The sequence below is a fragment of the Triturus cristatus genome, chromosome 4_2 (assembly GCF_964204655.1).
Source record: "Triturus cristatus chromosome 4_2, aTriCri1.1, whole genome shotgun sequence".
Taxonomy (NCBI): Eukaryota; Metazoa; Chordata; class Amphibia; order Caudata; family Salamandridae; genus Triturus; species Triturus cristatus.
The window spans coordinates 621974808-622000939 of NC_140586.1; the positions used below are offsets into that span (position 1 = coordinate 621974808).

At 44.4% G+C, this 26132-nt stretch overlaps 1 protein-coding gene across 1 annotated transcript in view; it reads right to left on the reverse strand.

Moving 5' to 3' along the window:
• The window catches only part of LRRC7 (leucine rich repeat containing 7), a 1991887-nt gene that overhangs the window by 395140 nt on the left and 1570615 nt on the right, over positions 1-26132 (reverse strand). The window contains exons 19-23 of the mRNA XM_085602293.1: positions 21989-22111; positions 16281-16392; positions 15551-15722; positions 2184-3852; positions 1244-1393 (exon numbers count right to left, since the gene is read on the reverse strand). Of these exons, the coding sequence (XP_085458419.1) occupies positions 1244-1393; positions 2184-3852; positions 15551-15722; positions 16281-16392; positions 21989-22111 (2226 nt within the window). The remainder of the gene's footprint in view (positions 1-1243; positions 1394-2183; positions 3853-15550; positions 15723-16280; positions 16393-21988; positions 22112-26132) is intronic.

Here is a 26132-nt window from a genome sequence, read left to right on the forward strand (position 1 = left end):
ACCCTCTTTGTCACATTCCTGACCCTATCTGCAGCCTCCCTCCCTTTAGTACACTCTTCAGAATGATGCTAAGCAAACTTAACTCACATGTGAAATGTTTCAGAAATCATTGACAATACTCGTGACTTTTCTGTACCCATACGCATAGCTCTTTGCTAAATGTACTCTAGTTATGTGATACATTACATTTTCAACATTGGTGCCAATAGTAACTCTCATTATGCACACAAAGTGCATAACTTTAGCATGTGCTGAATACAAAAGCATAAAACATACAGTGGGGAAAAGCTGTTCAAAGAGCCTGAGAACCCTGGGCCTCATTTACTTATTTTTGGCGTAGGGCAGTGCCGCAAGCCCTCCTGCTGTGCTGCCCCACGTCCAAAGTAAAGGGCAGGAATATGTTGTAGCTGTGAGATGTGGTGCATCCCTGTCCTTTTTTACTGCGCTGGCACACAAATGGCTGCTTAGACCCAACACAAGCACCCTTTCACCATGGTGCAAGTGTGTCTGCATTGAAATCAGGTTATTTTCATGCAGGAAGGGACACCTTCCTTCACAAAACAATTGTTACGCTACTCCTATGGAGGGGTATGTAGGCTTTCGACGCATTCCTAGGTTTACAGCATGTTGTAAATCTGGAAATGTGTCAAATGCCATGGGTGTTATGTGGGAACACCCACCGTGACACCCATGGCACGCCTCCCTACCGTAGAGTGAGGCAACACAGTGACTTGCACTGCGTTGCCTCACACCATATGTATGAGGCCATTAAAAGCCACACAGGGTGGCTTTACGTGGCCTCGTAGATATGGCTCTGCAGTCTGCACTGCTGGAGTGTCATTAAAAGTGACGTTCCAGTGGCGCACGGGGCATGTACATTAGACCCCTGAACCATTCTTATCGCCAGGCCAAAGGTACTAAATGCAATATGTTGGGATTTGTGTTAGTTAAAGGGTACAAAGAACAAGAGACATTAACAGTAAGCACACAACATTATAGTCACTAAAGTGTTATACCCACCGTTTTTAGTTGTTTTTTGTGTACAACAAACACTCAGTTCCACAGGTACCACAAAACATTGTGCTATTCCTAATCTCCATTGAATGCACTAGACACTGGAAAAAGCAATGGTGCAGAATGCTGCAAACTGAGAAGACCTGCTGGCAGGGTGCCTTGGGGTCTTAGCATGTCAGGTGCTACACTGCAGCTGTATGATAGCATCTGTAGGCTGGGGCATACTCACTTTGTGATGAGGTAGATCCTGGTAGATTTGTTTTTCGTATTTACAGCTAGGCTGCGTGTTTAATGTCATGCTTCTGGCTGCATGCATGGCTGAGAGGGATCCCGAGTGCAGCATGCCAAGGTTTACAGTGTTGTGCTTATAAGCAGCATTCTGCATCGAGGAAATAATGATTTGACAAGGTGTGAACACACATGCTTAGCTCCCTAAAATAAATATTGCACAGACATGACTTAATTCACAAACATATACATTTAAGCGCACAGACTTTGCAGGAAATGAACACCGCAGGTTTTGCTTTTCGCAGAGGAACACAACAGATATTATAGGCAAAATGCAAACAACATAACGACACTGCACGCTACAAAATAAACAGAAGGATCCATTCAATATTATGTTTACAACCTGTAGACCAGGACAAAATAGTCTTCGCCCTTCAGCAATGGCAAGGAAAGGTAAGAAATGGTAATGGGTCTAAGCCATTCCCAGTTCATTGGGTTTAATAGAGTTAGCATAAATCTATGTACTTCAAAATAAATAAAAATATTATTCCTGGAAACAGCATGAATACATTTGTTCTTCGGCATTGGTGCTAACACATGCGCAAGCTTTTTTGTGTACTTAATGTATACACTTGCACGTATACAGCCATCATATCCCTGTGTGCTTTGCACGAATAATGTGCTGAAATCCCAGTTTAGCAAAAAAAAGAGAAATTCAGGTGGCAAACTTTGATTAAAGAGTAATTGCAAAGCGTTCACATAGCTAGACTTCCAATGCATTTGAATGGTTCCAACAGGCTTCAGTGTGTCTTTTTCTGTGGAACAACATTTGATGTTAGCAACTGTTTCACCAAGAAGTATGTAATAATTATATGAATTAAAAAAACATACAAATTTGAAACTAAAAGTCAGAAAATCATTCAGAGGAATGCCAAACATACCCTGTCTAACCTTCTAGCTTCTATGTGCCTAAGTAGCTGTTGTCTCCAGTCTGCAGGCATTTTATTACCACTCTCCTCTCCCTTCCCAGGGTTGGGCCTCGTCTTCAGGTCCATGCTTTCTGAAGGTTTATCGACATAGTTGCCCAGGTTGTAGTCAGAAGGTATCTTTTCAAGTAGGGCAGCCATGGTTGGCCTGGCTGAAACTGGCCTTGTTTGCGCCGTTCCATAACTTTCTGTGCTATAACTTCTTGCAGACAAGGGCCTCCTCTGTGTAAGGTTTTTAACTGGATAATTTCCAGTCTGAGGTTTTACTTCTTGGTAAGAAGGGTGCTCATCTTCATATCTGCCATTCCTCTTATGGAACTGAGTCTCAGACACTGGTATACTGGTTTGGCGCTCTACAGCTCCTCGGTACTGGGGTCTGCCATACCGATCATTTTGAGGCAGTTCATGGGGTTCGCTGACTCGTCTATAGATCGCCATTTCTGTAGCACTTGCCAATGAATCTGCTCTTCTCAAGAACCCAGGCCTTGAACCTTGGCTCGAGAACTGGGACGGAAGTGTGTCTTCATTAACTGAAGGTTGAGAAAATGAGAACATATGCTCCATGGGTGGATACCCTCGATAGGATCGGGGACTAATCAAATCTTTCGCAAAGTTTTTATTCGGTTGTGGAGCATAATCTGAAGTGAGCGTAAAAGGTGGCGGTATTCTTTTTTCAGGTTTAACTTCCACTGCCCCTTGTGGATTAAAGCTTTGGTCAAATTGATACACCTTTTTTGTCACAGGTTTTTGCTGATGTTGTCCCTTACCATTTCCATACCCAAGAAGTTCATCATCGAGCATTGGCACAGACTGACTCCGAGACATGCCTTGTTCTAATCCCATTGGTAGATCTGTTCGGTCATGGCTTCCTTGCCTGGGCATGCTGGGGTCGTAGTTTTGTAATGGGATATTGTAAACTTTAAACGCACCAAGATCTATCTCATCAATACTTTGAGACTTCTTGAATCTGCTGGATCGTAGATCTTTCATCAAAGGTGAAAGTCGCTCCGTACTTTTGCTGATTGAAATTGAGTTCTTGGCAGACTCTGGCCGACAGTGTGTGTGTGAAAATACATTGCCCATGCTGCGGTTAGTATTAGAGTCGTGATAATCCCACGTTGGTCGAGATGTAAATGCATTGGGCATTTCAACTGATTGTTGTTGGCCATGATCTTTCCTATCAGAGTATGGGCTGTTTGTGGGAGTGGCCTCTAGTTTGGAAGGGAAGGCGGTCCGGTCCTCAAAAGGACTGGGAGTTCTAGTCCAGTTCTGCCAGAGATTCGGGGGAGGCACTTCAGATTCTGGCGTGTTCCTGTGAGTGGGTTGATCAAGTTCTAATGGAATGCCAACAATTCGGTCTTGTCTAATTAAGGGCCTGCGTCCATGTGCAGATGTGCTTCTTGATTTGGCATTTAAGAGTGGGTTGGTGTTAGGCGGTGCCACTGTGTTCTCCTCTGCAACAAATCCCGTATTGTCATAGTGTGAGTTATCGTTCCAGTTTTCAGGAAAACTCTCATTGGTGGTGCGCCTGTCATTACGCTGTTGCATCGTTCCAGTCGGATCAGAGTCCCTCTGACTAAGCAATGGCTTTGTCTCGATAGGTGTTGGAAAAGACTGAGTAAGCCTGTAAAAATAAACAAAAAATTAATATCAAGTAGCTGCAGACACAGAGACAACAAAGCTACACTTGCACACAATGTAATATCAAGGCATATGTGAAGTTCAGTGAGGAATATATTTTTACTACTTGGATTGTTCTAACAAGCCTCAATCATTAATTGTGCTCAAGAAAATTGCCAAATGGAAGGCATAGTGGGATAATAAGATAATCTTTCACTGGCCACATAATGCAGTTTTTTCTAAGAATAATGAGTAAACTGCAGCTCTTGCTTCACTTTTGCTTTCTTGGGGCCGTGTTATACAAGTGCCCTGGGGGCACAACAGGCATGTGCACCTGCTTTATGCGCCCACTTACAGAAGGGGCCACAGATGCTTGTGCGGCCACTTTTGTAATATAGATAGCGCTGGCGCACTTATAGCGCCAGGGCTATCATTAAAGGCTGTTCCTTTATTTGCATGGGGGCGTGGTCCCATGCAAATGAGGGAATCACTTTGCATCTGTGTCCGCGCTGTATTACCGATGTGAGCGCAGAGGCAAACATGTCTTTAGAAGGTGCACTGAAAGTGCACCACAAAAAGGTGGTGCACTGAATGCAGCTCTCTAAAGGAAAAAAAGGAGGTCCCATGGACCCCCCAGACATCCCGGGGCAGGAGGGTGCCGTCACCAATTACCGGGTTCGGAGCTATCAAGATTGTCTTTTTTTAAAAGAGGGAGAATGGAGGTGCATTTCCATTGAGTGGGAAAAGTTCCACTAGCAAATACTGTGTTAATGATAGAGCCCAGATACACTGCTAGTTGTGTGGATAGCAGGTGCATTATGCTGGGCGGGCAGGGGTCATATGGAGAACCAGACTTAATTGATAAAATAAGGTCTATTAATTGTTCGTCTGAGGGATTTCTGAATTCAAGAAAGCTGGTTATATCTTTCTTGGGGTTGAGTTTATACTTGCTCTGAATGTTAATGCTTGTGAAATTATCATAGATGTTAATCACCTTTTTTTGAGAGGAGTTCGCTAGTAGGTTACAAAAGTCCTGACTTGATTCCATATGGCTGACCTTATTAGGTTTGACCAATTTGTTGATCACCGAAAATAGAGTTTTATTGGTGTCACATGCATTTTTTATTTGTTTAGTGAAATAATCTGTTTTGGCTTTTATGATATCTTTTTTATGTTTTGCAAGTTTCACTTTATATGCAGTTTTCTCCTCTACCTTATAATTTCTTCTCCATCTTTGTTCCTGTCTTCGACATTCCTGTCTAGATAGTCTTAGGTTCTCGTTGTACCAGGGTTGGGACAGTTTCCTTTTTTTTCATATCCCGGAGATGGGAGTTATTTTGTCCAGCGTTGCATTTAACCAGCGAGAGAGGATTTCAATATTGCAATCTGCGACGGCGTCCTGCTCCAATTGGCAATGGCAATCGCCTCGGCAAGTGCATCTGGCTGGATTTTATGCCAGGCTCAGCTAGTGGTATATTGTACCTTTGGTCCATGCTGTGCTGATATTGTGGCCATCATGGAACAATCAACCACCCATTCATCTGACCAGGTTAATGGGAGGGATGGAGATATCACAAGATTCTCTCAGTTGGAGAATATACCATCCAGCATGTGGCCAGCTTTGTGTGTCGGACCTCTACTGACTAGGGGCAGTCCAAATGAATCCATGAGGTCAGTAAGTTTAAGTGAGTTTGGGTCTTCTATATTTTCTAAAAGGAAGTTAAAATCTCCCAACACCATAAAGTTTTCATGGGTGACTAGGGCTTCCATAACGGAGCAGATTTTATCTATGAACCTATCTCCTGGGGGGCGGTACACCAGAACTCCTTTGATAACAAGTGAGTCTGGTGGTTCAATAGAGAAGGTCATAGCTTCAAAATCCGCAGTGTGTAATGGTTCGAATCTAGTCTTGTAGTTGTCTCGGTATAAAATCGCCAGACCTCCATCTCTTTTGAGTTGCCTGTCTGATCTAAAAATGGTGTAGCCAGGAGGTGTAGCTGCATTGATATCGGGGTCGGAATTCTCATCTGCCCATGTCTCTGTTAGAAAAGCAATATCTATGTTTAATGTTAGAGCAAGCTCGTGGAACTCTAATTGATGTTTCACCAGAGATCTAGTACTTAAGAGTAGGCAGTGGATGTTGTTTCTACTTATTGGAGGGGACCGGATTGGGTCTCTGGGCACCGATGTCATGGTACTCAAAGAGGTCAGACTTTCAGGTGGCCATCTGGCTATATCAATAGTATTACATTGCCTTAAGGCCAGTAGTTCTTCACGGGAATACCCAATAATATGGTTGGTTTCTAAAGTTCCAGAGTCAGGGGTTCTGGCACTGGGCGCGGTCACTCCGGCGGCGCGCCGGCTGCGCGCACGCGCCATTTCCTCCCCTTGTAGTGCCCGGCCTGGTTAAGTGGCGGAAGGCTAGACCGCTAACCCAATCAAGATGGCGATTCTATGTGGCCCTATCAGGGAGTGAGTCACCTCAAAGTATGAGCTATTCCCCGGGGTCTCCCTCCACATCAAACAGTCCGCTAATGACTGGCGGTGGACCGGGGAGATCACAGGGCGCAATGGTGCTGTTAACTTCCGTTGGGTGAGTGCTAACCACGCTATTCAGGTGCAGTGTAACACTGATGCAAAGATTTTAGTTTTAAAATCGAAAGTTTGCCGCAATTAAAAAACGGTCACAATATCAAGTACAATGTTCACAAATACAGTAGTTTTAGATTTAAAAAAAGAAAATTCCAGGGGTACGCCGCAAATTAAAAAATCAAGAGATTCTAAATAAACACTAAAGAGAAGTGCTGCCGCTAGTTCTTCCCACTAAGCAGAGCTCAAGCCTGTACTAAGGTATTCTGTCTTCGAATCATTTGCGCGCTCGCGCCATTTCCTCCCCTTATAGTGCCCGGCCTGGTTAAATGGCGGAATGCTAGACCGCTAACCCAACCAAGATGGCGATTCTATGTGGCCCTATCAGGAAGTGAGTCACCTCAAAGTATGAGCTATTCCCCGGGGTGTCCCTCCACATCAAACAGTCCGCTAATGACTAGCAGTGGACCGGGGAGATCACAGGGCGCAAAGGTGCTGTTAACTTCCGTTGGGTGAGTGCTAACCACACTATTCAGGTGCAGTGTAACAATGATGCAGAGATTTTAGTTCTAAAATCAAAAGTTCGCCGCAATTAAAAAACGGTCACAATATCAAGTAAAATGTTCACAAATATAATAGTTTTAGATTAAAAAAAAAAATACCAGGGGTTCGCCGTCCCCTGGTGAGAGAGTATACAGAAGACCCGTGTCAGACTGCACTGGGTGCCTCCAGCAGAGCCAAGAGACAGCAGCAGCAACATTTGACCCGCTGGGTGAGTCCACCGGGGTTTGCTTCGAGCCTGCATGAGACATTGCTGGCCCCCCAGCCCTAATGTGCCATGCTTTGACATGGGCGAAGGGCCCCAATGAGGACAACGCAGAGGAGATTGTTCTTTGCAGGCCGGCTGATGGTGCAGGTTTCAGGAGTCACCTGGGGTACTGTCAGGGTGTAGACACCCCAGTGAGTGCCTGAGAGGGCTACTGGTGTTGACTTCCATCTCTTCACCAATTGTGCTGCTGTGAGATGAGATAGGGCTCCGCTGCTCTGCCAAGGACTTGCCAGGAACTCTGCTGAGGGATGGAGGTGGAGCATCCCCACTGCGAAACAAGCAGAGTGAGAACCCACATGGGGGCGACCAGCAGGCCTCAAACACACCGGATAAAATTGGACCAGATTTTGAGTGCGGTCAACACGACCAGGGAGGTCTTGGAGGGAAAGATCAAAATGGAGGCCATAGATCTCAACATCCTCAAGGCTGTTCATCAGAAACTGTTGGACAAGGTTAAGCACAACACAGAGGCACTTGGACAGATCTGATCACATCTGAAGGACCTTCAGGTCCAATTCCGCCATCTCCCAGCCCAAGTTGAACAGCTGGACATGAGAGCAGAAGATGTGGAAGGGCATGGTCAGTGCAACAATATCCACATCATTGGCCGCTCAGAGGGAACGTAAGGGCAGGATATGGTCGTATACCTTGAGCAGTGGCTGGCCAAGGAGGTGGTGCTGCGGGAACTCTTGCAGTTCTTCGCCTTGGAACGGGCCCACAACGGGTTTCCCCCCGGAGGAGTAGTCCCGACTGGTGGTGACACACTTCCTAGATTACAAGGACAAAGACTTGGTGCTACAAAAGGCGAGAACCCTGGGCTGGCTCAATGCTAACAGGGCTTCGGTTGCCATATTTACGGATTACACCGAGGCGGTGAAGAAGAAACAGGAGTCGTTCACAGCTGTTAAAAAGGAACAGCGGGAGGCTGGACTGTGTTGCGCGCTCCTCTTCCCTGCTCGCCACAACATCGTGCTGGAGGAGAAGGTCTGGGTTTTTTTGACGACCCCGAGAGGGCCTGGGATTGGCTTGAAAAACACCAAGCTGGGGTAGCCATGGTACAGCAGGCTCGACTACTGCTGCCCAAATGCAAACAATGGAATAGCAAGAAACCATAGTGGCCAATTGGACCCACGGACTCAGAGAATGCAATAGAGAGGGTTGCCGCTCTGGACGACACTTCCATAATCCACGATCGCCTATGAGGTATACGGGGGGGAAACAGAACAGCCTCGACCGACTCAGATAGTGCAACTGGATCTCTCCGGTGCAAACCGATGGTCACTCTGCAAACAAGATGACTTATGATACTGTGGGCAAAGGATATATCGAATGGATGACTGCTGGCGGGCAGCACTGCAGCGGCTGAGATTAGGGTGAAGAAGCAACATAGATCGGATGGAAACGGGGTCCGTGGCCTCCTTTGGGGCCTTAATAACTGGTTGTCCTCCTGGCACTAGATGGTGGGAGTGAAGGGACTGGGGTGATCCATCTGCTACTGGGACGACCGCCACCCCTTGCAAGAACCTTTGACCACAGAACTGGTACTGTGGTTTTGAATACTCTCAGGAATGTGTTTATTTTTTTAGTTCAGCTAACTTGCGGTTTTTAGCTCGGTTTGGGGATGGGTGGGGGTTTCTATGGGTTGTTCTAACACACAAGCTTCTGTATATCTTGGATGGGGTTGCCTTGCATGAGGGAAAACGGAGGTGGAGAGATGTGTACCGGCACTGCTGCCCCAGAGGGCTGAGATGGAGGGGCAGGCAGTGGGTCAAGTGGCAGGGACAGGGTGTAAAGCATGCTTACAATCCACAATGTAGGCACAAAGTGCTAGGTATACATTCTTTAAGTGAAATGTCCGAGGGATGGGATCCCTGGCTAAACGTTATAAAGTCTTAGTGTATTTGAAGAATAGCGGTGCAGACATTGCAATATTGCAAGAGATGCAGATGAATGGAGACAGCGCCGGATCCTTACAGCGCAGATGGCGAGGCCAGATTTACGCAACGTTGTACTCAGCCCTTTCTCAGGGGGTATTGGTATGGTTGCGCATTGGGGTTCTATTTGTGTCCATTGACTCCAAAATTGATAGAGAAGGCAGGTATGTATCGCCTGACTAGGACGTTGGATTGTCTGCGTGTAGGGATTGGCTGCCTATATGCCCCAAACACTGGACCAGCACATTTTCTTGTGACATTATCACCATTATTATCCCTGGATGACCCAGTGCCACTGATCCTGGGGGGGACTACAACTGTGTAGCAGACATGAACCTGGATTGGTCGTAGCCACAGTTGGCAGACTACCCGGCCGTTCCACTGGCAGGGGACATCAGGGCTTCGGCTGCCAACGGGGGAATGATCGATGCCTGATGTCGACATAACCCAGTGTGGCAGGAATACTCATTTTACTCACCACTTCACCAAATGCACGTGCAGCTTGATACTAAATTGTGCTCCCCAGGGGGCAGTGGGATAGGTCGCACAGATGGATTGCCTAGGCCACAAGCACTCAGACCACAATCCATCACTCCTGAGCCTTACTTTGGGGACGGCAAGCAATCACCATTCCCACACCAGAGCTGTTGGATGAACCCACATTCAGGGAGCCGATAGTGGACCCAGTGCACGAATATTTCCAGCACAATTCCCAAACTGCGACTCACAGCAATGTGGCATGGGATGCATCCAAATTGGTAGTGAGGGGTTACTGCCTAGGGCAGGCTATGGGGATTTGGCGTGCAGTCAATGCGGACAAAGTGTCCAAGGAGAATGATATATGCCGCCTGGAGATTGAGGCTCAGGAGTGCCCCCAGGCACATAATAAGCTGCAGCAGAAGAAGCTTATTAATATGTGGGAATATTTCACAATGGTGCATGCAGAGAGGGGGCAGGATGGGGAGAATGTTGTCACACTTAGTACATGAGGAGGAGAGGGGTAGGCCCATCATGCAGATACAGAACCCCACGGAAACCTAGTGCACATGCAGAAGAATGTCCACGTGGTGTTCCTGCAGTATTATGAGGCCAGGCAAGGGGAGCCTGCAGCGACTGAGGGGGCGATGATGGAGGCCTTCTTTGCTAGGGTTACACTTTGTTGCCAGGCGAGGTAAGACGCTAGGGCTTAGGTGGCCTGGTTACGGAGCTGGAAAGTAGAGGGGCACTTAAGGAATTGGTGCTTGGCAAGACACCGGGTATGGATGGACTGCAGGCTGAATTTCATCAGACGTACACTCACATGCTGATGCCCCACCTGGGGAAGATACACTCAGGTGCCAATACCATTGGGGTGCTTACCCACCGCGACCAAGAATGCACTGATAGTGGCCCTTCTAAAGTCAACTGGGGAGGTTCCGGAGGTGGGATTCCATTGTCCATACTCAACGTGAGCTATAAAATACTCAGCAAGGTGCTGGTAACACGTCTACATCAGCACCTGCGCCCGTTGGTCCACACAGAACAGAATGGTTTCATTCCACAAAGTGATACATTAGCCAGCATCAACTACTTATACCGCGTCATTGAGGAGGCCCTACTATCTGCTCTCCCAGAGGCAGTAGTGCTCTCTGTGGACATCCAGAAAGCCTTTGAAACCATGCAGTGAGGCTATGTAGAGGTGATCATGGACAAAATGGTATTGGGGGAGCGGTGGTGCACGTGTGCATCACTTTTGCAAGTTCCGCCTGGTGCAAGAGTCTGAGTAGGCCGTTACATCTCAGAGCTGTTCAAAGTACAGAGGCATACAGCAGGGTTGCCCGCTGTCCCCAGTGCTTTTCGTACTGGCAATGGAGCCACTTTCTAGCATCTTGAGGACAAAATGTTGGGGGAAGGGACTACTAGATGGGGAGCATGTTGTCTTGTTATACGTGGATGACATGCTATTGTACTTACCGGAGGCTCAATGCAGGGTCCCATGGGCAATGGAGGTGTTGGCAGACATGGGAAAGGTATCTGGTATCTGGCCTGAATAAGACGTGCACTTGCCCTCTAGCACCAGCCAGCGATAGTAAGGGAAAAAGGACTCCACTGGGAACCCAGAGTATTCGGATACCTAGAAGCCAAGATACATCAGGCAGATACTAACCTCAGGTAAGACAAACCTAGGACAGCTGTAAGAGCCCTTAAAAGAAGCATGATATTCTGGCACACACTAAGGCTCCCAATCATGACTGGGGTTGTGCTGATGAAAGAGATAGTTCTGCCCAGGCTAATGTATTACCTAGAGAACATCCCGATTTGGATCCCTGGAAATGGTTTAACTTCTTGGACATCTTGTTACGTGAATTGATCTGGGACGGGCAGCAAAACAGGGTCTCCTTGCAGATGCTTCAAAGACCGCTGCAGGACAGGTGACTGGGGGTGCTGAATTTCAAACGGTATTTCTTCGATGCAGAGTTGCAGTGGCTGGCCCGATGGCTAGTAGGACTAGATCTTGCAGAGGTGGGGGAATTTGGGGATGTGCACATAAAAGAGGCCCTTGCATCGATGCTAGTGGATGCAGGGGTCCGTCCTCATTGAGAACCGCACTTGTTAACGGTGGCCCTCCCCTGTTGGAGAGGAGCGCTTAAGCAGCTGGGGTCTTGGCTGTTGTATGCCCCGGCATTGCCTCTGGTGGGATTGTCTACGCCCAGAGGTTTTATTTTTTATAGGTGGTCGAATGACTGAGTGAACAGAAGCTGACTTACTGACTCTGGGGTATTGTTATGCGGGGGACTCTCTTCCATGGTTTGGAAGCACTAGTCGAGGACTCCCAAGTCTCAGGAAAGCTGTTCCTAGTGTATGGGGCGCTTCTCCAGGAACTGTATGGGAACTCAGATCAGAGACCACCCAAGCATGATCAAGTTCATATGATACTAGCCTGTGGCAAATGTCGGCATCTAGCATCAAGGTTTTACCGCATGATGGTGATTATGCAAAGGGTAGATTTCCAGGGTCTCGGGCCAGATGGCAAGAGATACTAGGGTGACAGTTTGTGGGCAATGAGTAAGAGCATGCATTGGAACACAAAAAAAGGATCTTGCGAAACACGTTTCGAGAACACATAGTTCAATTACATCCACACCACTTATTTCACAGCACACTGCATAAATGTAATGCATAATGTCCAAGATGAGTGCTGCCCCCGATGCTTCCACCCAGATGCGGACTTTGGGAACATGGTATGGAGTTGCCCAGTCACCGAATGCTTCTGGAGCTCGTTGGTAGCGTGAGCCTTGGGCCATCAGGACCTCGGGACTACGGAGGTTTGCCTCTTAGGACTATATGGCAAAAAATCAGCTGCAAAGGTAGGGAACAAATTCCTAGACCTGGCACTGCCTGTTGCCTGTAGGGATTTAGCCATGCACTGGCAGTCCCCAGCCGGCCTGCCAGACAATCGATGACGGGGCGGAAGTGCTAACCTGGGCGAGGGCAGAGGAACAGGCGTTGTGCCTGGAGGACTACAGGGGTCTCCGCAGGAGGCCAATAACGTACCTATGTCTGTAGGTGGTGGATATCTTTGAAAACCCTGAAGGAGAGGCAACTTGATTGTAAAGGGGGGACTGAGATGGACAGGAAAGACAGCAATTTGAGAGCAGGAAATGACTCAGGGCAAGGGTATGATGACTTAACCGGGGAGGCCCCGCTTCTTCACGCATGAGCAGTGACACGTAGTCTTCTGTTGGCTCGCAGTCACCATGTATAGAACAATGGGCAATATGATAATGAATGTAAGCTTGGTGAAGTTAACAGTTATGTTAACTCTTTTGTATTAAGTCAATAAAAACGTTTAAAAAAATGTAGGCATCAGCCACTACAAGGGTGCAGATTCATCAAAGCTAAACAATTTGTACAACGTTGTAACCAACTGCATTGTAGGGCATCCACTAAGACATTTATACTCCCTGCATTCAATAGGAGTTCACACTGCTTTGTTCATATCTAGGGCAATTCAATTCACAGCCCTCTTGAATCTCCAGGTGCTTGGAGATGACGTGTTGGAATGTGAAAAGTTCTTGCCCTGTTTGGGTGGTGTGGATGAAAAATAAGAGGTCTGTAATTGGTATGCTGATCATTGCACTTGATGAGGGAGCTGAAAGATGACTTAGACCCCCCCCCCCCCTGCTCAGCGTTCTTCTCAGACTTAAAATGATGGGTAACCATGCAGTGAAGATGTTGACAAGGTGCTCCGAACATGCTTAGAAGCACCCTCTACAAAACTCCAAATTCACACAACCCTCTTGAGTTGGTCTGAGTATTCCACATACTGAAGAAAACTTTCTCAAGAAATTCCCATGGTCCAAGGGTTCAAGCATACCTTATGGGTCCAAAAGGAGTAGAACACTGGCATTTCAACAACTGAGAATGGTGAGGAAAACATGGTGTGGGAAACCAGCCCAGATGCAGAATTCCATGAGGGACTAATGCAGGGGTCTTCAATCTGTGGGGCGTGACCCCCAGGGGGGCCCTGGAGTCTTGGAAGGGGGTTGCACATTTCCAGGCCTCACTTCCAAAACTTGAAAAAAGATAAACGTCTCAGATGCTTCATTCTGATAGTACTTCAGCTGAAGTTAATTGAGTCTCCTGTGCTGTGAAACAAAGAGGCAGGGCAGACAGCTGTAACACTCCTGCGTTCCAGGGTGCCTGCTTGCTTGAATGAAATGCAAATGTGCACTAGGTGTTAATCTGCAAATGTAAAGGGTGCTTGGGAGCGGTTCTGGCTTTAATTGCGCAAATCACTCCAAGCATTGTGATGGCAAAGATTTGGTTTTTTTTTAGTGATAGTACGAAGAGTTAATAACTAGGCTGTGAAGTGTATGCTTTTTTAATTATAATATACACAGGGCTTCGTACCACTGAGGAGGTGTTGAAAGGACAGGTATGCAAAAAAAAAAATGCTTTACTTATGAGCTGATCAATGTTCAACGATGTCATGTCCTTTCGTTTTAAAATCTACTTTGGTGTCATTAAGTTGAATGATACCTCCTCTTTTTTCCAAAATGTACTCATTTCAGTTCTCTGCTGGTTCAGTAAAAAAAAAAAAAAAATCTTTATTTGTAAAGACATACAGTCAGAAAAAAACTGTAACAAATGACTGCCCCATCCACCTAAAGAATGCAGCACCCCTCATGACAGTACTCAGAAACTGGGTGCATGTTGACTTCAGTCTGGAAATCCCCTTCACCTGGCTCCCGCATTCGCCCCTGTGAAACCCACATATACACACTTCACCAGATAATTCCTTCAGCCCAGTAGGTCATTTACAGAGCATCCACTCCATCTGAACTACATCATTTATCCGGCAGAGGATCATCTACCATTTGGGTCATCCTGTCCTCCCAATCCTTTATTTCCTCCTCCATTCGGTCATTAGTTCTAACGCTCCTCAGTCAGAGTTCCTCTACCAGGGTCCATTCCAACACATCTGCCACCCATTTCTGTGTGGTGGGTCATCACCCAGACACCCAGTGTATTGCTATGGAATATTTTGCAAGGAACAGGCCCAACTTCACAAATTTGTGTTGCATCACCCCATGTTTGGGTCTAGGTAGACAGTGACGCTGTGATCTTTGGAGATGGACAGGGTCACCCGTTTTAGCAGCGTCAACACTTCCTACCAGTATTCCACCAGAGTGCCATATGCCCAGGTCATATTTAGGACTGTGTGTAATGTCACAAGGACAACTCTCTATACCCACGGGGGACCAGGGAAGAGTTAACTATACAAACAGAGTCTACCGCGGCTCTTATGTATGTAGTGTGCCACCATCCTGCATATGTCTGGGGAAGCCAACAATCAATGTTTTATTCAGGCAAGTAACTGGTCAGATCTCATTCAGGTTGCATCTCACATAAATAACAACAAATGACTGACAAGGGTTTCTGTTGCTGTTCTATATTAGCCTCCAAAATATATGCAGGAGGGTGGTACATTCCATAACAGAGATCCACCATGGACTCTGTTTGTATATGTAGGACTGTGGAATGCCCCTCCATGCATTTGAGGCATGTTGAGGGTGTATTGGGCTAAATCCTGTGCAACCTAACAAGTACTGTGAAGGCAATGAAAGTGTGCCAATTTAAATCTGGCATTACTAACCCAGCCCTGTAATTGTGCACAGGCTTGCTCTCACCCCTGCTGGTTTAGTTAGTATATCAGTGAACAGTAGAGTTTGGTAGAGCTCTTGACAAAGAAACTGGCACTAGTTCATTAACTTGTACAACCACATTCTGTAACCATTTGTGTGGAATGGACTGAACAGGTAAGCATTTCATAGATACAAGATAATAAAGGGAAACGTTTGGCTTACCTGTTGCCCCAGAGAGAACTATTTACTGACTCTTTTGGGACTGTTTGCACTTTAACCCGTGTATTGGAGGACCCTGAAGAAGCCTGAGAAGGCGAGTAGTCGGAGTAAGTGCCCGAGGACACACTGTTGTTCAGACAGTGCAGTTTGTCCGCTTCGGAGTCATCTGTTGATTCTGCAAGAAATAACAGTATTAAGGCTTCTGTTTACAAATTGAACAACAGGCAGAAATGTGATTGATGCCCTAGGAGACACGTTTGTCAAATGTAGTGCATCATGTGGAGATGTTTCATTCTCCTAATGCAGTGCTTAAGTTGTGCAGGTGGACCCCAGAACTAATTTTGAGGATGAGACTTAATTTTCAGCAGTAGACTTTCTTTGACCCAAAACAATAGAGAGGAACTAGAAAGGCAAAACATGGAGAAAGATAGAAAAACAGTGTGAGAAAACGGGATAAAAAAGATTCTGCAAGAGTTTGATATGGAGACAGAAGTGTGGAAGGAAGAGGAATTGAGTGGAATCAACACTGGACAGCCTTCGTATTTGGCATTCCTGAAATATGGCAGCACCTGCACTTTTTTTAATAAATGAACACTGACCTAATGTAACATTGGAGTCGCCAGAAGAACTAGGACTCGCTGAATGTTATCCAAATGGCTTAGGACCTTTTGGGAGCTGCAAATTTATTATTGCTCAAATGATATTACCTCTAGATCTCCGAACCAAATGTTACCTTTCTTCTCTTTTCCCAGAAGTACAAGTTTTGGTGGATACAAAGGAGTCTCGACTAGTGAGGAACGCAGTTCTGCTATTCTCATCTCATTAGGAGCGTGTCCAAAGGAATCCTGAAGAAAGGAATGGAAATAAACAATAAGAATACAATAATATTTATAGAATTATGCAGTTAAACATATATTTAGAAGTTAAAATGAACTACCTGCTCTAAAATGAAAATCTAGCCTCAAAACTTTCTTAATATTAAAAGAAATTGTAGTGTACTAAATACACCATTTAAGTTATAATCTATATGCAAACCATGTACTTGGGCAAAGGGTGCTAAACATAAACCACTGATATGCTTATGCAAGGACATTTGATATCTTTTCTGTTTTATCCTATATGGAGTTTTTCATCCACGTGGCATAGTGAATTGTGACAAGAAATTATTAAATAAAAAGTGTGATCAGTAACTGAGCTCTAATTAATTCATGAATTAATTCATTAAAATGTATTTGTTGCACTCTTTAAGTGTAATACATGTGTTCCAGACTGTACAATGGTTTTAATAAAAACAATACACTTACGTAGAAATCTAAATTTATGCATGTATTATGTATGGACAGTTTCAACAGAAGCAATATACATTGCTCAGCCAGGCTGCCTTGGGAGTGGAAATCTTACTGGGCTTTGAGAGTCATATGTCTTCTTAGAAGATCACAGAGAAAAATGAGTTGGGTCATATTTCAGATAGGTATAACACTGCATTGGGTGAACTAACAGAGACAGCAAATAGGTGTATCAAAGTGATTGATCAGATTACATTACACAATTTGTTGGCTGTAACACATGTATAGGTAGGTTTATTATCAATATTTTGCGCTATTGGTTATTTAACAGATATACCATCATACATCAAGGTTAATATTGCTTGGGGAGATGAGACATCTCTACAGAGACAGGACTCATACATTCATGAGTTGTGCAGTCTAGTTGGGATGTTGTTACTGTAAGCATAATTATCAGTAGTTTGTGGTAAGAGTAGGTTCTGTATACTGGACCACAATCTGGATTTACAACATAATATAGACAATAACTGTTGTCTTGGAGAAATCAAAGGGATATGATACCATATTTGTGATTATCACAGATTCATACCAAGCATCCATTATGGGCCTGTAAAGGTCTGGATCATTGTTGTCATGTGAGGATCATTACAGGTTAGACCAGGGACTTCTTTCACTCACATTGTCACCTCTGAGAGTCATGGCACAGATAGGCCACAGTTCTTGTAAAGAGACATCTGTCCTCTCAATGAATCTCAATGACTCACGCAAAATTGTGATGACCCAAGCCTCAACAACCTACTAAAGCCTGATAAAGGTACAAGGATAGAGTGAAGAAGTTCAAGGTCTTCCTTCCTTTGAAGTCTCTCAAAAAGTGACACCAAAGTGCATGAAGAAGAGGAATCCTCATTCAAAGCCTGCAGTTTGTGAAAAGAGTTTGAGTACTGTACAATTCCTTCCTCCATTCGCCTTCTGTGAATAGATGGGAAGCAAGAGAGACTCAGCACTAATTTTGAACAATGAGGTTTATTTCTCCAGTGAACTTTATTCACACCTCCCACTCCTTGCACATAAGGAGGTACTGGATGCCTCCCACATCGTGGTTGAGTGTGAGGGTGCTTCGCCATCCTTGAATAAAATCTGACTCCTCTGAAAATGTATTAGAACATACAATTGCAGTTCTTTGTGATGAAGTAGTGCATTGGCAAATGAAGCAGTTGATTGGCATACTAGGTTGTAGCCGGGTGTATTTGGATAGGTTAGTTAAGCATTTGAATAGTGCACTTATAATCCTACTGTTTTTGTTTTCCAGTACTGATGTACCGCTAACTCAAAACTAGAGCAGAAAAGTTTCCAGTCACTGCCTGAACTTGCCATAGCCTGAAAATGATTGAAGGGTAAAAGGGGAAGACTGTTCAAGAAGGCATGACCACTCTGCTGATGCCTATGAATATCAGGAATCTTCAAACAAGCTATATTTGTAGGGATGAGCACATTCTGAAAAGCAACAAAATAGCTTTTTGGAAAGTAAAAATCAGGAAAAGGTCCATTCTAGCTCAGTGAATGATTAAAGGGACTTAAATTCACCTCTTACTGTACTAGGCAACACATTGAATGACTTCAGCATCATGCTCAAGCATGCTGTTTTGTTGTGGATCCTCTGAAGGTTTCTCAGTAAGTATTTAGGAGGACCAAGATTAAAAGCATGAGAGTAGTTGAGTAAGAACTTTACAAATCTTGAAACAATTGTGTTGCTTCATTAAGATGAGGCATATTTTCTCTTCAAACTTCTGATTTGACAAGAGCAGGAGGATTCCATTACTGGGATTCTAGGTTTCAGGCTGTAATAAGAGTTTAATGTGACTCTCAGATTCTTCACAGTCTTAATTGGCATTCAGCTTTCACCCAGTTCCACGGACCAGAACATAGGACCTCAGAAATCACCACTGCCCCGACCACAATAACTTAGTTTTTGTCCATGTTGTATCTGATTAAGTTGCTGCCCATTGAATCCTAGACTGCTACCAAACACTGTTGGACTTCTAACAAAACATGTGTCCTTTTCAAGATGGAGCAAGGCTTTGATGTCATCTGCATGCACATAACGGTAGAAACATTGGTACTGGAACATGCAATATGCTCAGCATAGGCATCAACAGTATCTGGATATATTAGGTTATTCATGAGCATATGATGTAGTAGGGAATTTGGTTATTGGTTGCAAGGGATGTATATCATTCACAAGTACTAAACCCACAATTTCCTCCATACTGCGGACCAAGTGTGCCACTGTATTGCTTGACTCTCTCAGGGTAACAAATGACAATGTCCAAGGCCTATTATGGAGAGGTGGTGTGGGCTACTACCCCCATCTCTTTGGTACACAACAACAACACTCAATAAATTGTCATCCAGTCAGAGCTTTTTCTTATAAAAGAATGCAAAATTTTGCTCCCTGAGGGTCTATTTCAGTCTCTGTCCTGGTACCAAGATTCGACTCTGCCACTAGTCAGAATTAATAGAGCTCCAATAAACTAGTTCCTGCAGCCTTCCTCTGCTTGAGGAATGTTAGCACCATATTAATGACAAAGACTTAAGATAACTTTCTTAGTAAAGTTCAGTCTCCAAGCTTGGCTTATTCATAATGCAACTTTGCCAGTGGTCGTCAAGCCCATTAAAGCTCACACATTCAGGGATGTTTAAGTCATGAGTAAAGTGTGCAACTGACCACAGCTCCACTGTTTTAGCCTCAGCATCTGGATTAGGGACTCATCATATCCCGAGCCTGCCATATCCTGTTACTAGACCTTCCAGGTAAACTCAAACATTGAATTAACACAGGTTTGTACATGATATGTTCTTCCCACAACTCTCCAGGTTTTTCTGTGCATTCTTTCTGAAAATACGTGAAACAATCTAAATTATTAAGGAATGCCTACCTTCTTGCGCAGTTGAGGATATCACTTTTTGTCAAGAAAAACTGAAAAACTTGAGAGCATTGTGCATCAAACAGTTCAGTTTTCAAATTAGTTACCTAAAAAAGATAATTCTTTACAGGTAGTTTCTAAGGAGCTCTTGTAAAACATTAAAACCCTTTTTGATTTCCAAGACACTTCTCACCCCTCCAAGCGTTCAATTGGTGGCGAAATGGTACATTTTCCAAACAATCACCTTAGAAAATTGTCTGAAAAGCGAATTAATCTGGTATGCTGTTTGACATAGCCCTTCCATTTTCAAGATGATTGTCAAACAATACTATTTGTCATTTCTCTAAGTTTCTATTTTTTTCATCCCCTTTAATTTTTCATGATGCCATTTCCCAAAATATTTGCAGTTCTATATTAGCACTGAGAATTGACTTGTACGTGGCAGAATGAGAAAATTAAAATGATGCCAAATCAGTGAACAGCAGGCTTATCACTCAGGCTAAACAGCTAGAAACAAGTGCTACAGCTCAGGTTACAAAGATGTCATTGGTTCAGACAAAAGGAATATCCTTAATGTGACACTAATTCTTACAGGTTCTGGCCTCATTCGGCAGTTCTGATGATAACCCCACTAAAATGATTCATTGATATAAATGAGGACCTGTCTCGTCCTGAACTATGAAACAACAGCAATAGTTGTAGGTACTCTCTAGCTCCTAGGAAACAGCATCAGCAATAGCCATCGCTGACTCAGCATGAATATGTTACAACATCTGTTCTGAACATTTTAAGGAAATGTAATAATTGTGTTCCCACATGTCAACGTGACATTTTCTGAAAACAGCAAGCATTTGTTCTGAAATGCAATCTTTTTATTTTGGCTAAATAAAGTTATTTCGTCTGCCATGGTTCAAGTTTGGCACAATGACCTCTGGATGTGAAAACATGTACATGTTGTTGGACTTGGCCTTCTCTGCAGGGTCACACCCAAACTTTTTGCCTTCACCCTCCTGTTTTCTGAACCCATTTTTATTGGGTTTTAGGACTCTGTGCACTGCTAACCTATTTTAAAGTGTTTGTGCTCTCTCCTTTAAACAAGGAAACATTGGCTTCCACCCAATTGACACATTTAATTCACTTGTAAGTCATTAGTAAAGTGGTACTACATGTACCCAAGGCCAATAAGTTAAATGCTTCTAGAGGGCCTCATTGTGACCCCCCATTTAAGTAGCCCTTTTAAACCTGTCTCAGGCCTGCCACACCAGCCTGTGTGTGCATTTGTTAACTGACATTTGGACCTTGCAAAATAAAACTTTTGCCATGCCAAAATCTTATTTTTCATTACATATAAGTCACCCCTAGGATAGGCCCTAAAGATCCCATAGGGCAGGGTGCATTGTATTTAAAAAGTTTGACATGCACTTTTAAGTTTTACTTGTCCTGATTTTGAAAAACAACTCTCAAATAGATTTTTCACTATTGCAAGGCCTACCTCTCCCATAGAAAAACACTGGGTTACCTTATTACATTTAAAAGGTGATAACATTTGATTGGGAGCAAGTAGGAAAGTCATGTTTATTGTTTGAGGAACTGCAATGTAACATCCTCTTTAGTGGTAAAGTCAAATTCTAAAGCACAGTTCTGAAAAGGACATTTTTAGAAAGTTGGCATTTTCTTGCCCTAACCATTTGATGCCTGCAGCCTGTTCCTGGGTTGCAGACTAGATTTAGCTAGGAGTTGGTCTTTGGGTATTGCTCCCAGACTGTGTGACAAAGGGGGCATAGGTGTTGTCAGGATGAGCCATCTCTGTCAGGATGAGAGGAAGGAGCTGTCACCTACCACACTTATGCATCACAAAGGCTTTGCCTAAAACACTCACAAAAGTTTCCACACTAGTCTTTTGTGCTCACAGACAAGATGGGGCCGGGTCAGGGGGGCAAGTAATTCCAGACACTTTTTTGGGGGATGGTGACTGTCGCACTCATAAAACATCATGACATACTGTATGCTAGCATCATATTAGAAGTCCTGTTGCTATACTGTGCATTAAATATGACACAAGTAAAACATGCATGTATGAACAACATCTATTGGTAGCATTGCCAATGGATGCCTTGATACACAAGAGCGCCATATTATGCGGTTTTAGAAAAACAAAGAGCTTGCACGGCATTTCAATCTAGAACATACTGCAATTAGAAGAACATTGCATGTTAAGTTCCTGATTGTACCTCTGAGCGCTTCATTTGGTCCTCTTTCTCCTTCCTTTTTGGGATATCCAAAGACGAGCTAGGAGTGTTGCCTGAGGCAGACAGCTGGCTCTTTAGGAAGTCTTTGTTCTCCCTCTTTGCAACCTGGAATCCCAACAGTGGGTTGTGAAACTGGGGAAACTTTGAAACACTTCGAAGAGTCGTGCAACGAAGATAAAAAGGGTTCTTATTTAGGGAGACACAACGATGCTAAATCATGTTGCGTTCTTAACAATTTATCCAAGCTGCCACTGTGCTAACACATTCTTTATTTAATCTTGAGTACAGGACAAAACCTTGAATTTAGTCAATGGGAAATATTTGATTCCGACTAAAATACTGGATGAGTATCATGCAGTAGGAATTCTATATCTTCTTTCAGGTGGCAGCAATACAGAATTGGAGCGTTATTAAACATGCAGGAAAGGATGATTCTGATTACAATTGGGGCTTTGCTGTCATGGCTTCCATAGTGAGGCATGCGTAAAACATTAAAGTGGTCCATTATTTTTAATAAAAACAAGTTGAAATAGATGATCATGCACAAGCAAACCAGGTAAAACCATTGCAATAGGAACAATATAACAATGCAATTTAATAAACCCACTTTTAAACCATGCTACTCTTTATAAGCATACATTCTGCTCATACCTTTAGAAATGGAGCATCAGTAGGTCTGGTACTTTAGTGGGGGCCAGAGGAGGGACTCGTGCCACAGCTCCCTTTGCCCTGTGGCAGAAGCCGACACAGCAAAAAAGACACCACACCGTGCTACGCACATATCATTATATGTAACAACCTTGCTCTGTAAAGCAGCCATTGTTTGATCCAATACATGAGCCTTCACATTTGTTGAAAAATTACTATGTCTGTGCCATTGCTGACATGTTTTCCAGGTCCTTGCGTGATATGCTCCTTCTATCCAATTTTTACTTTGAATTTTGGGACTTGAAGTCCTTGCTCTGTAATGGGATAAGAAAAACTACAAGTCCCAGAAGTCAAAGAAGAAACCTGGACTCTAGCAATAATTAGTCATGCATTGATCTGGCAAACTTGGCAGGGCTGATGTATGTATGTATACTTAAATACGTATATACATATATACACCAAAATTGTGTGTATATATCTGTTTCTATAAATAGATATGTGCACATATTCAAATACATATTTAAAGATTTTAAGCAATGTATATATAAGTGAGAGAGACCTGTGGAAGAAGAGTGGGATGGATAAGTGAGGAGAGTAAAGCTGATGCAGCAAGATGGAGAGTGGAGAGCAGCGGAGGAAGAGTGGGACAGAGAAAAGAGGAGAGTAAAGCCGACAAAGCTAGATGGAGAATACCGAGCAGCAGGATAGAGGAGAAAGGACATCTCATATGAGAGAGACCTGTGGTAGAGGAGGGGGAGGGAGAAATGAGGAGAGAGAGGTGATAAAGCGGGATGAATAGCAGAGGAGGAGGAGTAGGACAGAGAACAGAGGAGGGTAAAGCCGACAAAGCGAGATGGGGAACAGCCAGCAGCAGAGGAGGAGCAGGGTAGAGGAGAAAGACCAACTCATGTGAGAGAGACCTGCAGAAGAGGAGGGGGATGAGGAAAGGAGGAGAGAGAGGTGATAAAGCGGGATGGAGAGCAGCAGAGGAGGAGTGGGGCAGAGGAGAGCAAAGCCGACATAGCTAGATGGAGAACAGCGAGCAGCAGAGGAGGAGCAGGGTAGAGGAAAAAGGAGAGCTCATGTGAGAGAGCCCTGTGGAAGAGGAGGGGGATGAGGAAATGAGGGAAGTAGAGATGATACAGCAAGAGGGAGAGTGGGAGCAGCGGCAGAAGAGCAGGACAGAAAACAAAAGAGTGAGGCGACAAAGCGAGATGGAGATCAGAGAGCAGTAGAGGAGGAGAAGGACAGAGGAGAGAAGAGAGCTCATGGGAGCGAGACCTGTGGAAGAGGAGGGGGTGAAGAAATGAGGAGAGTAAAGGTGATAAAGCGGGATGGAAAGTAGCGGAGGAGGAGTGGGGCAGAACACAGAGAAGAGTAGAACGACAAAGTGAGATAGAGATCAGAGAGCAGCAGAGGAGCAGGACAGAAGAGAGAGGACAGCTCATGTGAGAGAGCCCTGTGGAAGAGGAGGGGGATGAGGAAATGAGGGAAGTAGAGATGATACAGCAAGAGGGAGAGTGGGAGCAGCGGCAGAAGAGCAGGACAGAAAACAAAAGAGTGAGGCGACAAAGCGAGATGGAGATCAGAGAGCAGTAGAGGAGGAGAAGGACAGAGGAGAGAAGAGAGCTCATGGGAGCGAGACCTGTGGAAGAGGAGGGGGTGAAGAAATGAGGAGAGTAAAGGTGATAAAGCGGTATGGAAAGTAGCGGAGGAGGAGTAGGGCAGAACACAGAGAAGAGTAGAACGACAAAGTGAGATAGAGATCAGAGAGCAGCAGAGGAGCAGGACAGAAGAGAGAGGACAGCTCATGTGAGAGAGACCTGTGGAAGAGGAGGGGTGAAGAAATGAGGGGATTAGAGGTGATACAGTAAGAGGGAGAGTGGAAGCAGTGGCAGAAGAGCAGGACAGAAAACAGAGGAGTGGGATACAGAAGAGTGGAAAGCAGAGGTGACAGAGAGACAGTGAGAGAAGACCACGAGAGGCAGATGGCAATCCTCGCTTCCAAAGATAACAATGGGCTCTTTTTGTTAATCTGGAGTGGTCAAATTCACATTGCATGGCTCTTGGAGGGGGCTGAGTAAAAATCAAAGAAAGGAGTGGGAGAAACCAAAATCAGGGTCGCCTCCTGCGTATGTAGCAGTCCGGATTCCTTCTGCGATATTCTATAGAAACCCTTGAATAACCTAACATGTTGGCTCATCTCCACAGTCACCACACATTCCGTCACCTTCAGCTGTTATCCCGAAAACACTGTGCCCTCCCTCACCGACTGAGAGCCGGAATCAAAAGAAATCCCTCCAAAAATGGATGCAAGAGTTCCACGGTGGGACTTTCCCCAAATTTCCAAAAAGCACACCAAATCTTCGACTCCTTAATAAATGACAAGTGGTGATTATTGAGTTGGCCTGTCTGGATGTATTTTTGTGTACTATCTGTTGGAAAAACCTGAGCTGAACACACTGATTATTTTTGAAACCCTGATGCGCAGAGGTAGAGGAGGCATTCATGATCGGTGGAGTTGAAGTCCACCTGAAGCTCGATGAATGGCAGTAAGTAGGAGCCAGCCCTGTGGCTGATTTGCAGGTCATATGGCAATCAAGACATTCGACATTTTCAAAGAACAGTTTGCAAAAATGTAGACTTATTTCTCACTCGATGTGAAACATTGTGGATAGCTGTTTATTATGGGTTTTTTTGTGCGTCTTTAGAGCTGTACGAATGAAAAATTGAAATAATGTTGGATTTTTTAATTAATGTTTCAAATACTGTTTTTCATTTGAAATTAAATGCCATGATCCACTGCAAAATGTGCTAATTAAACATTTCAGGTCTCAAAAATCTATTAGTGCAAAATTATAGATTGTTCCCATGTTGTTTTAGCAATTCGGGCACGAATTCAAATGTAAAATATAAGTGAGGAACTGTCGAATACTTGAAACTAAGTCTCACAATGGCTGATTTTACCCAACAGGAACTTTATATTTTACTTGCAGCAGACAGCTCTTTGATAAATAAAATATGAAAAGGGGAACATTATGTTCCTCCTTTTAATGACGCTATATAGCCACCAGAGCCATCACGTTTGATTTAGGTGCGAGGGGCCCTGCCCGAAGAAAGACATGATAATACAAGAACACTGTGTCTTCTAGCAATCTCCATAAATATTCAGGATTGAGACGGCCAGTCCAAAGTCACCACACTCAGTGCAAACCTAAATGAACATGCTGCAGAGTCGTTTTCAGGTATGGGCCAAATACACCTCTCCCCCTCCCTCTGGCCGCCTCAAACTCTAACTCTTTCTCTGTCAAGTGAAATCTTAATGATTTTTGGGGCTGTTGCCAATTTCAGTTGGTTTTTGAAAGTTTAAGTATAATTCACTATTGTTTGGCATCGTGTAGTCTTGAAATAGCAGAAAAATGGTAATAAAATCCAGTAAAATCCAAAGTTATTCCGAAAACGGGGCCCCAAAATGTTT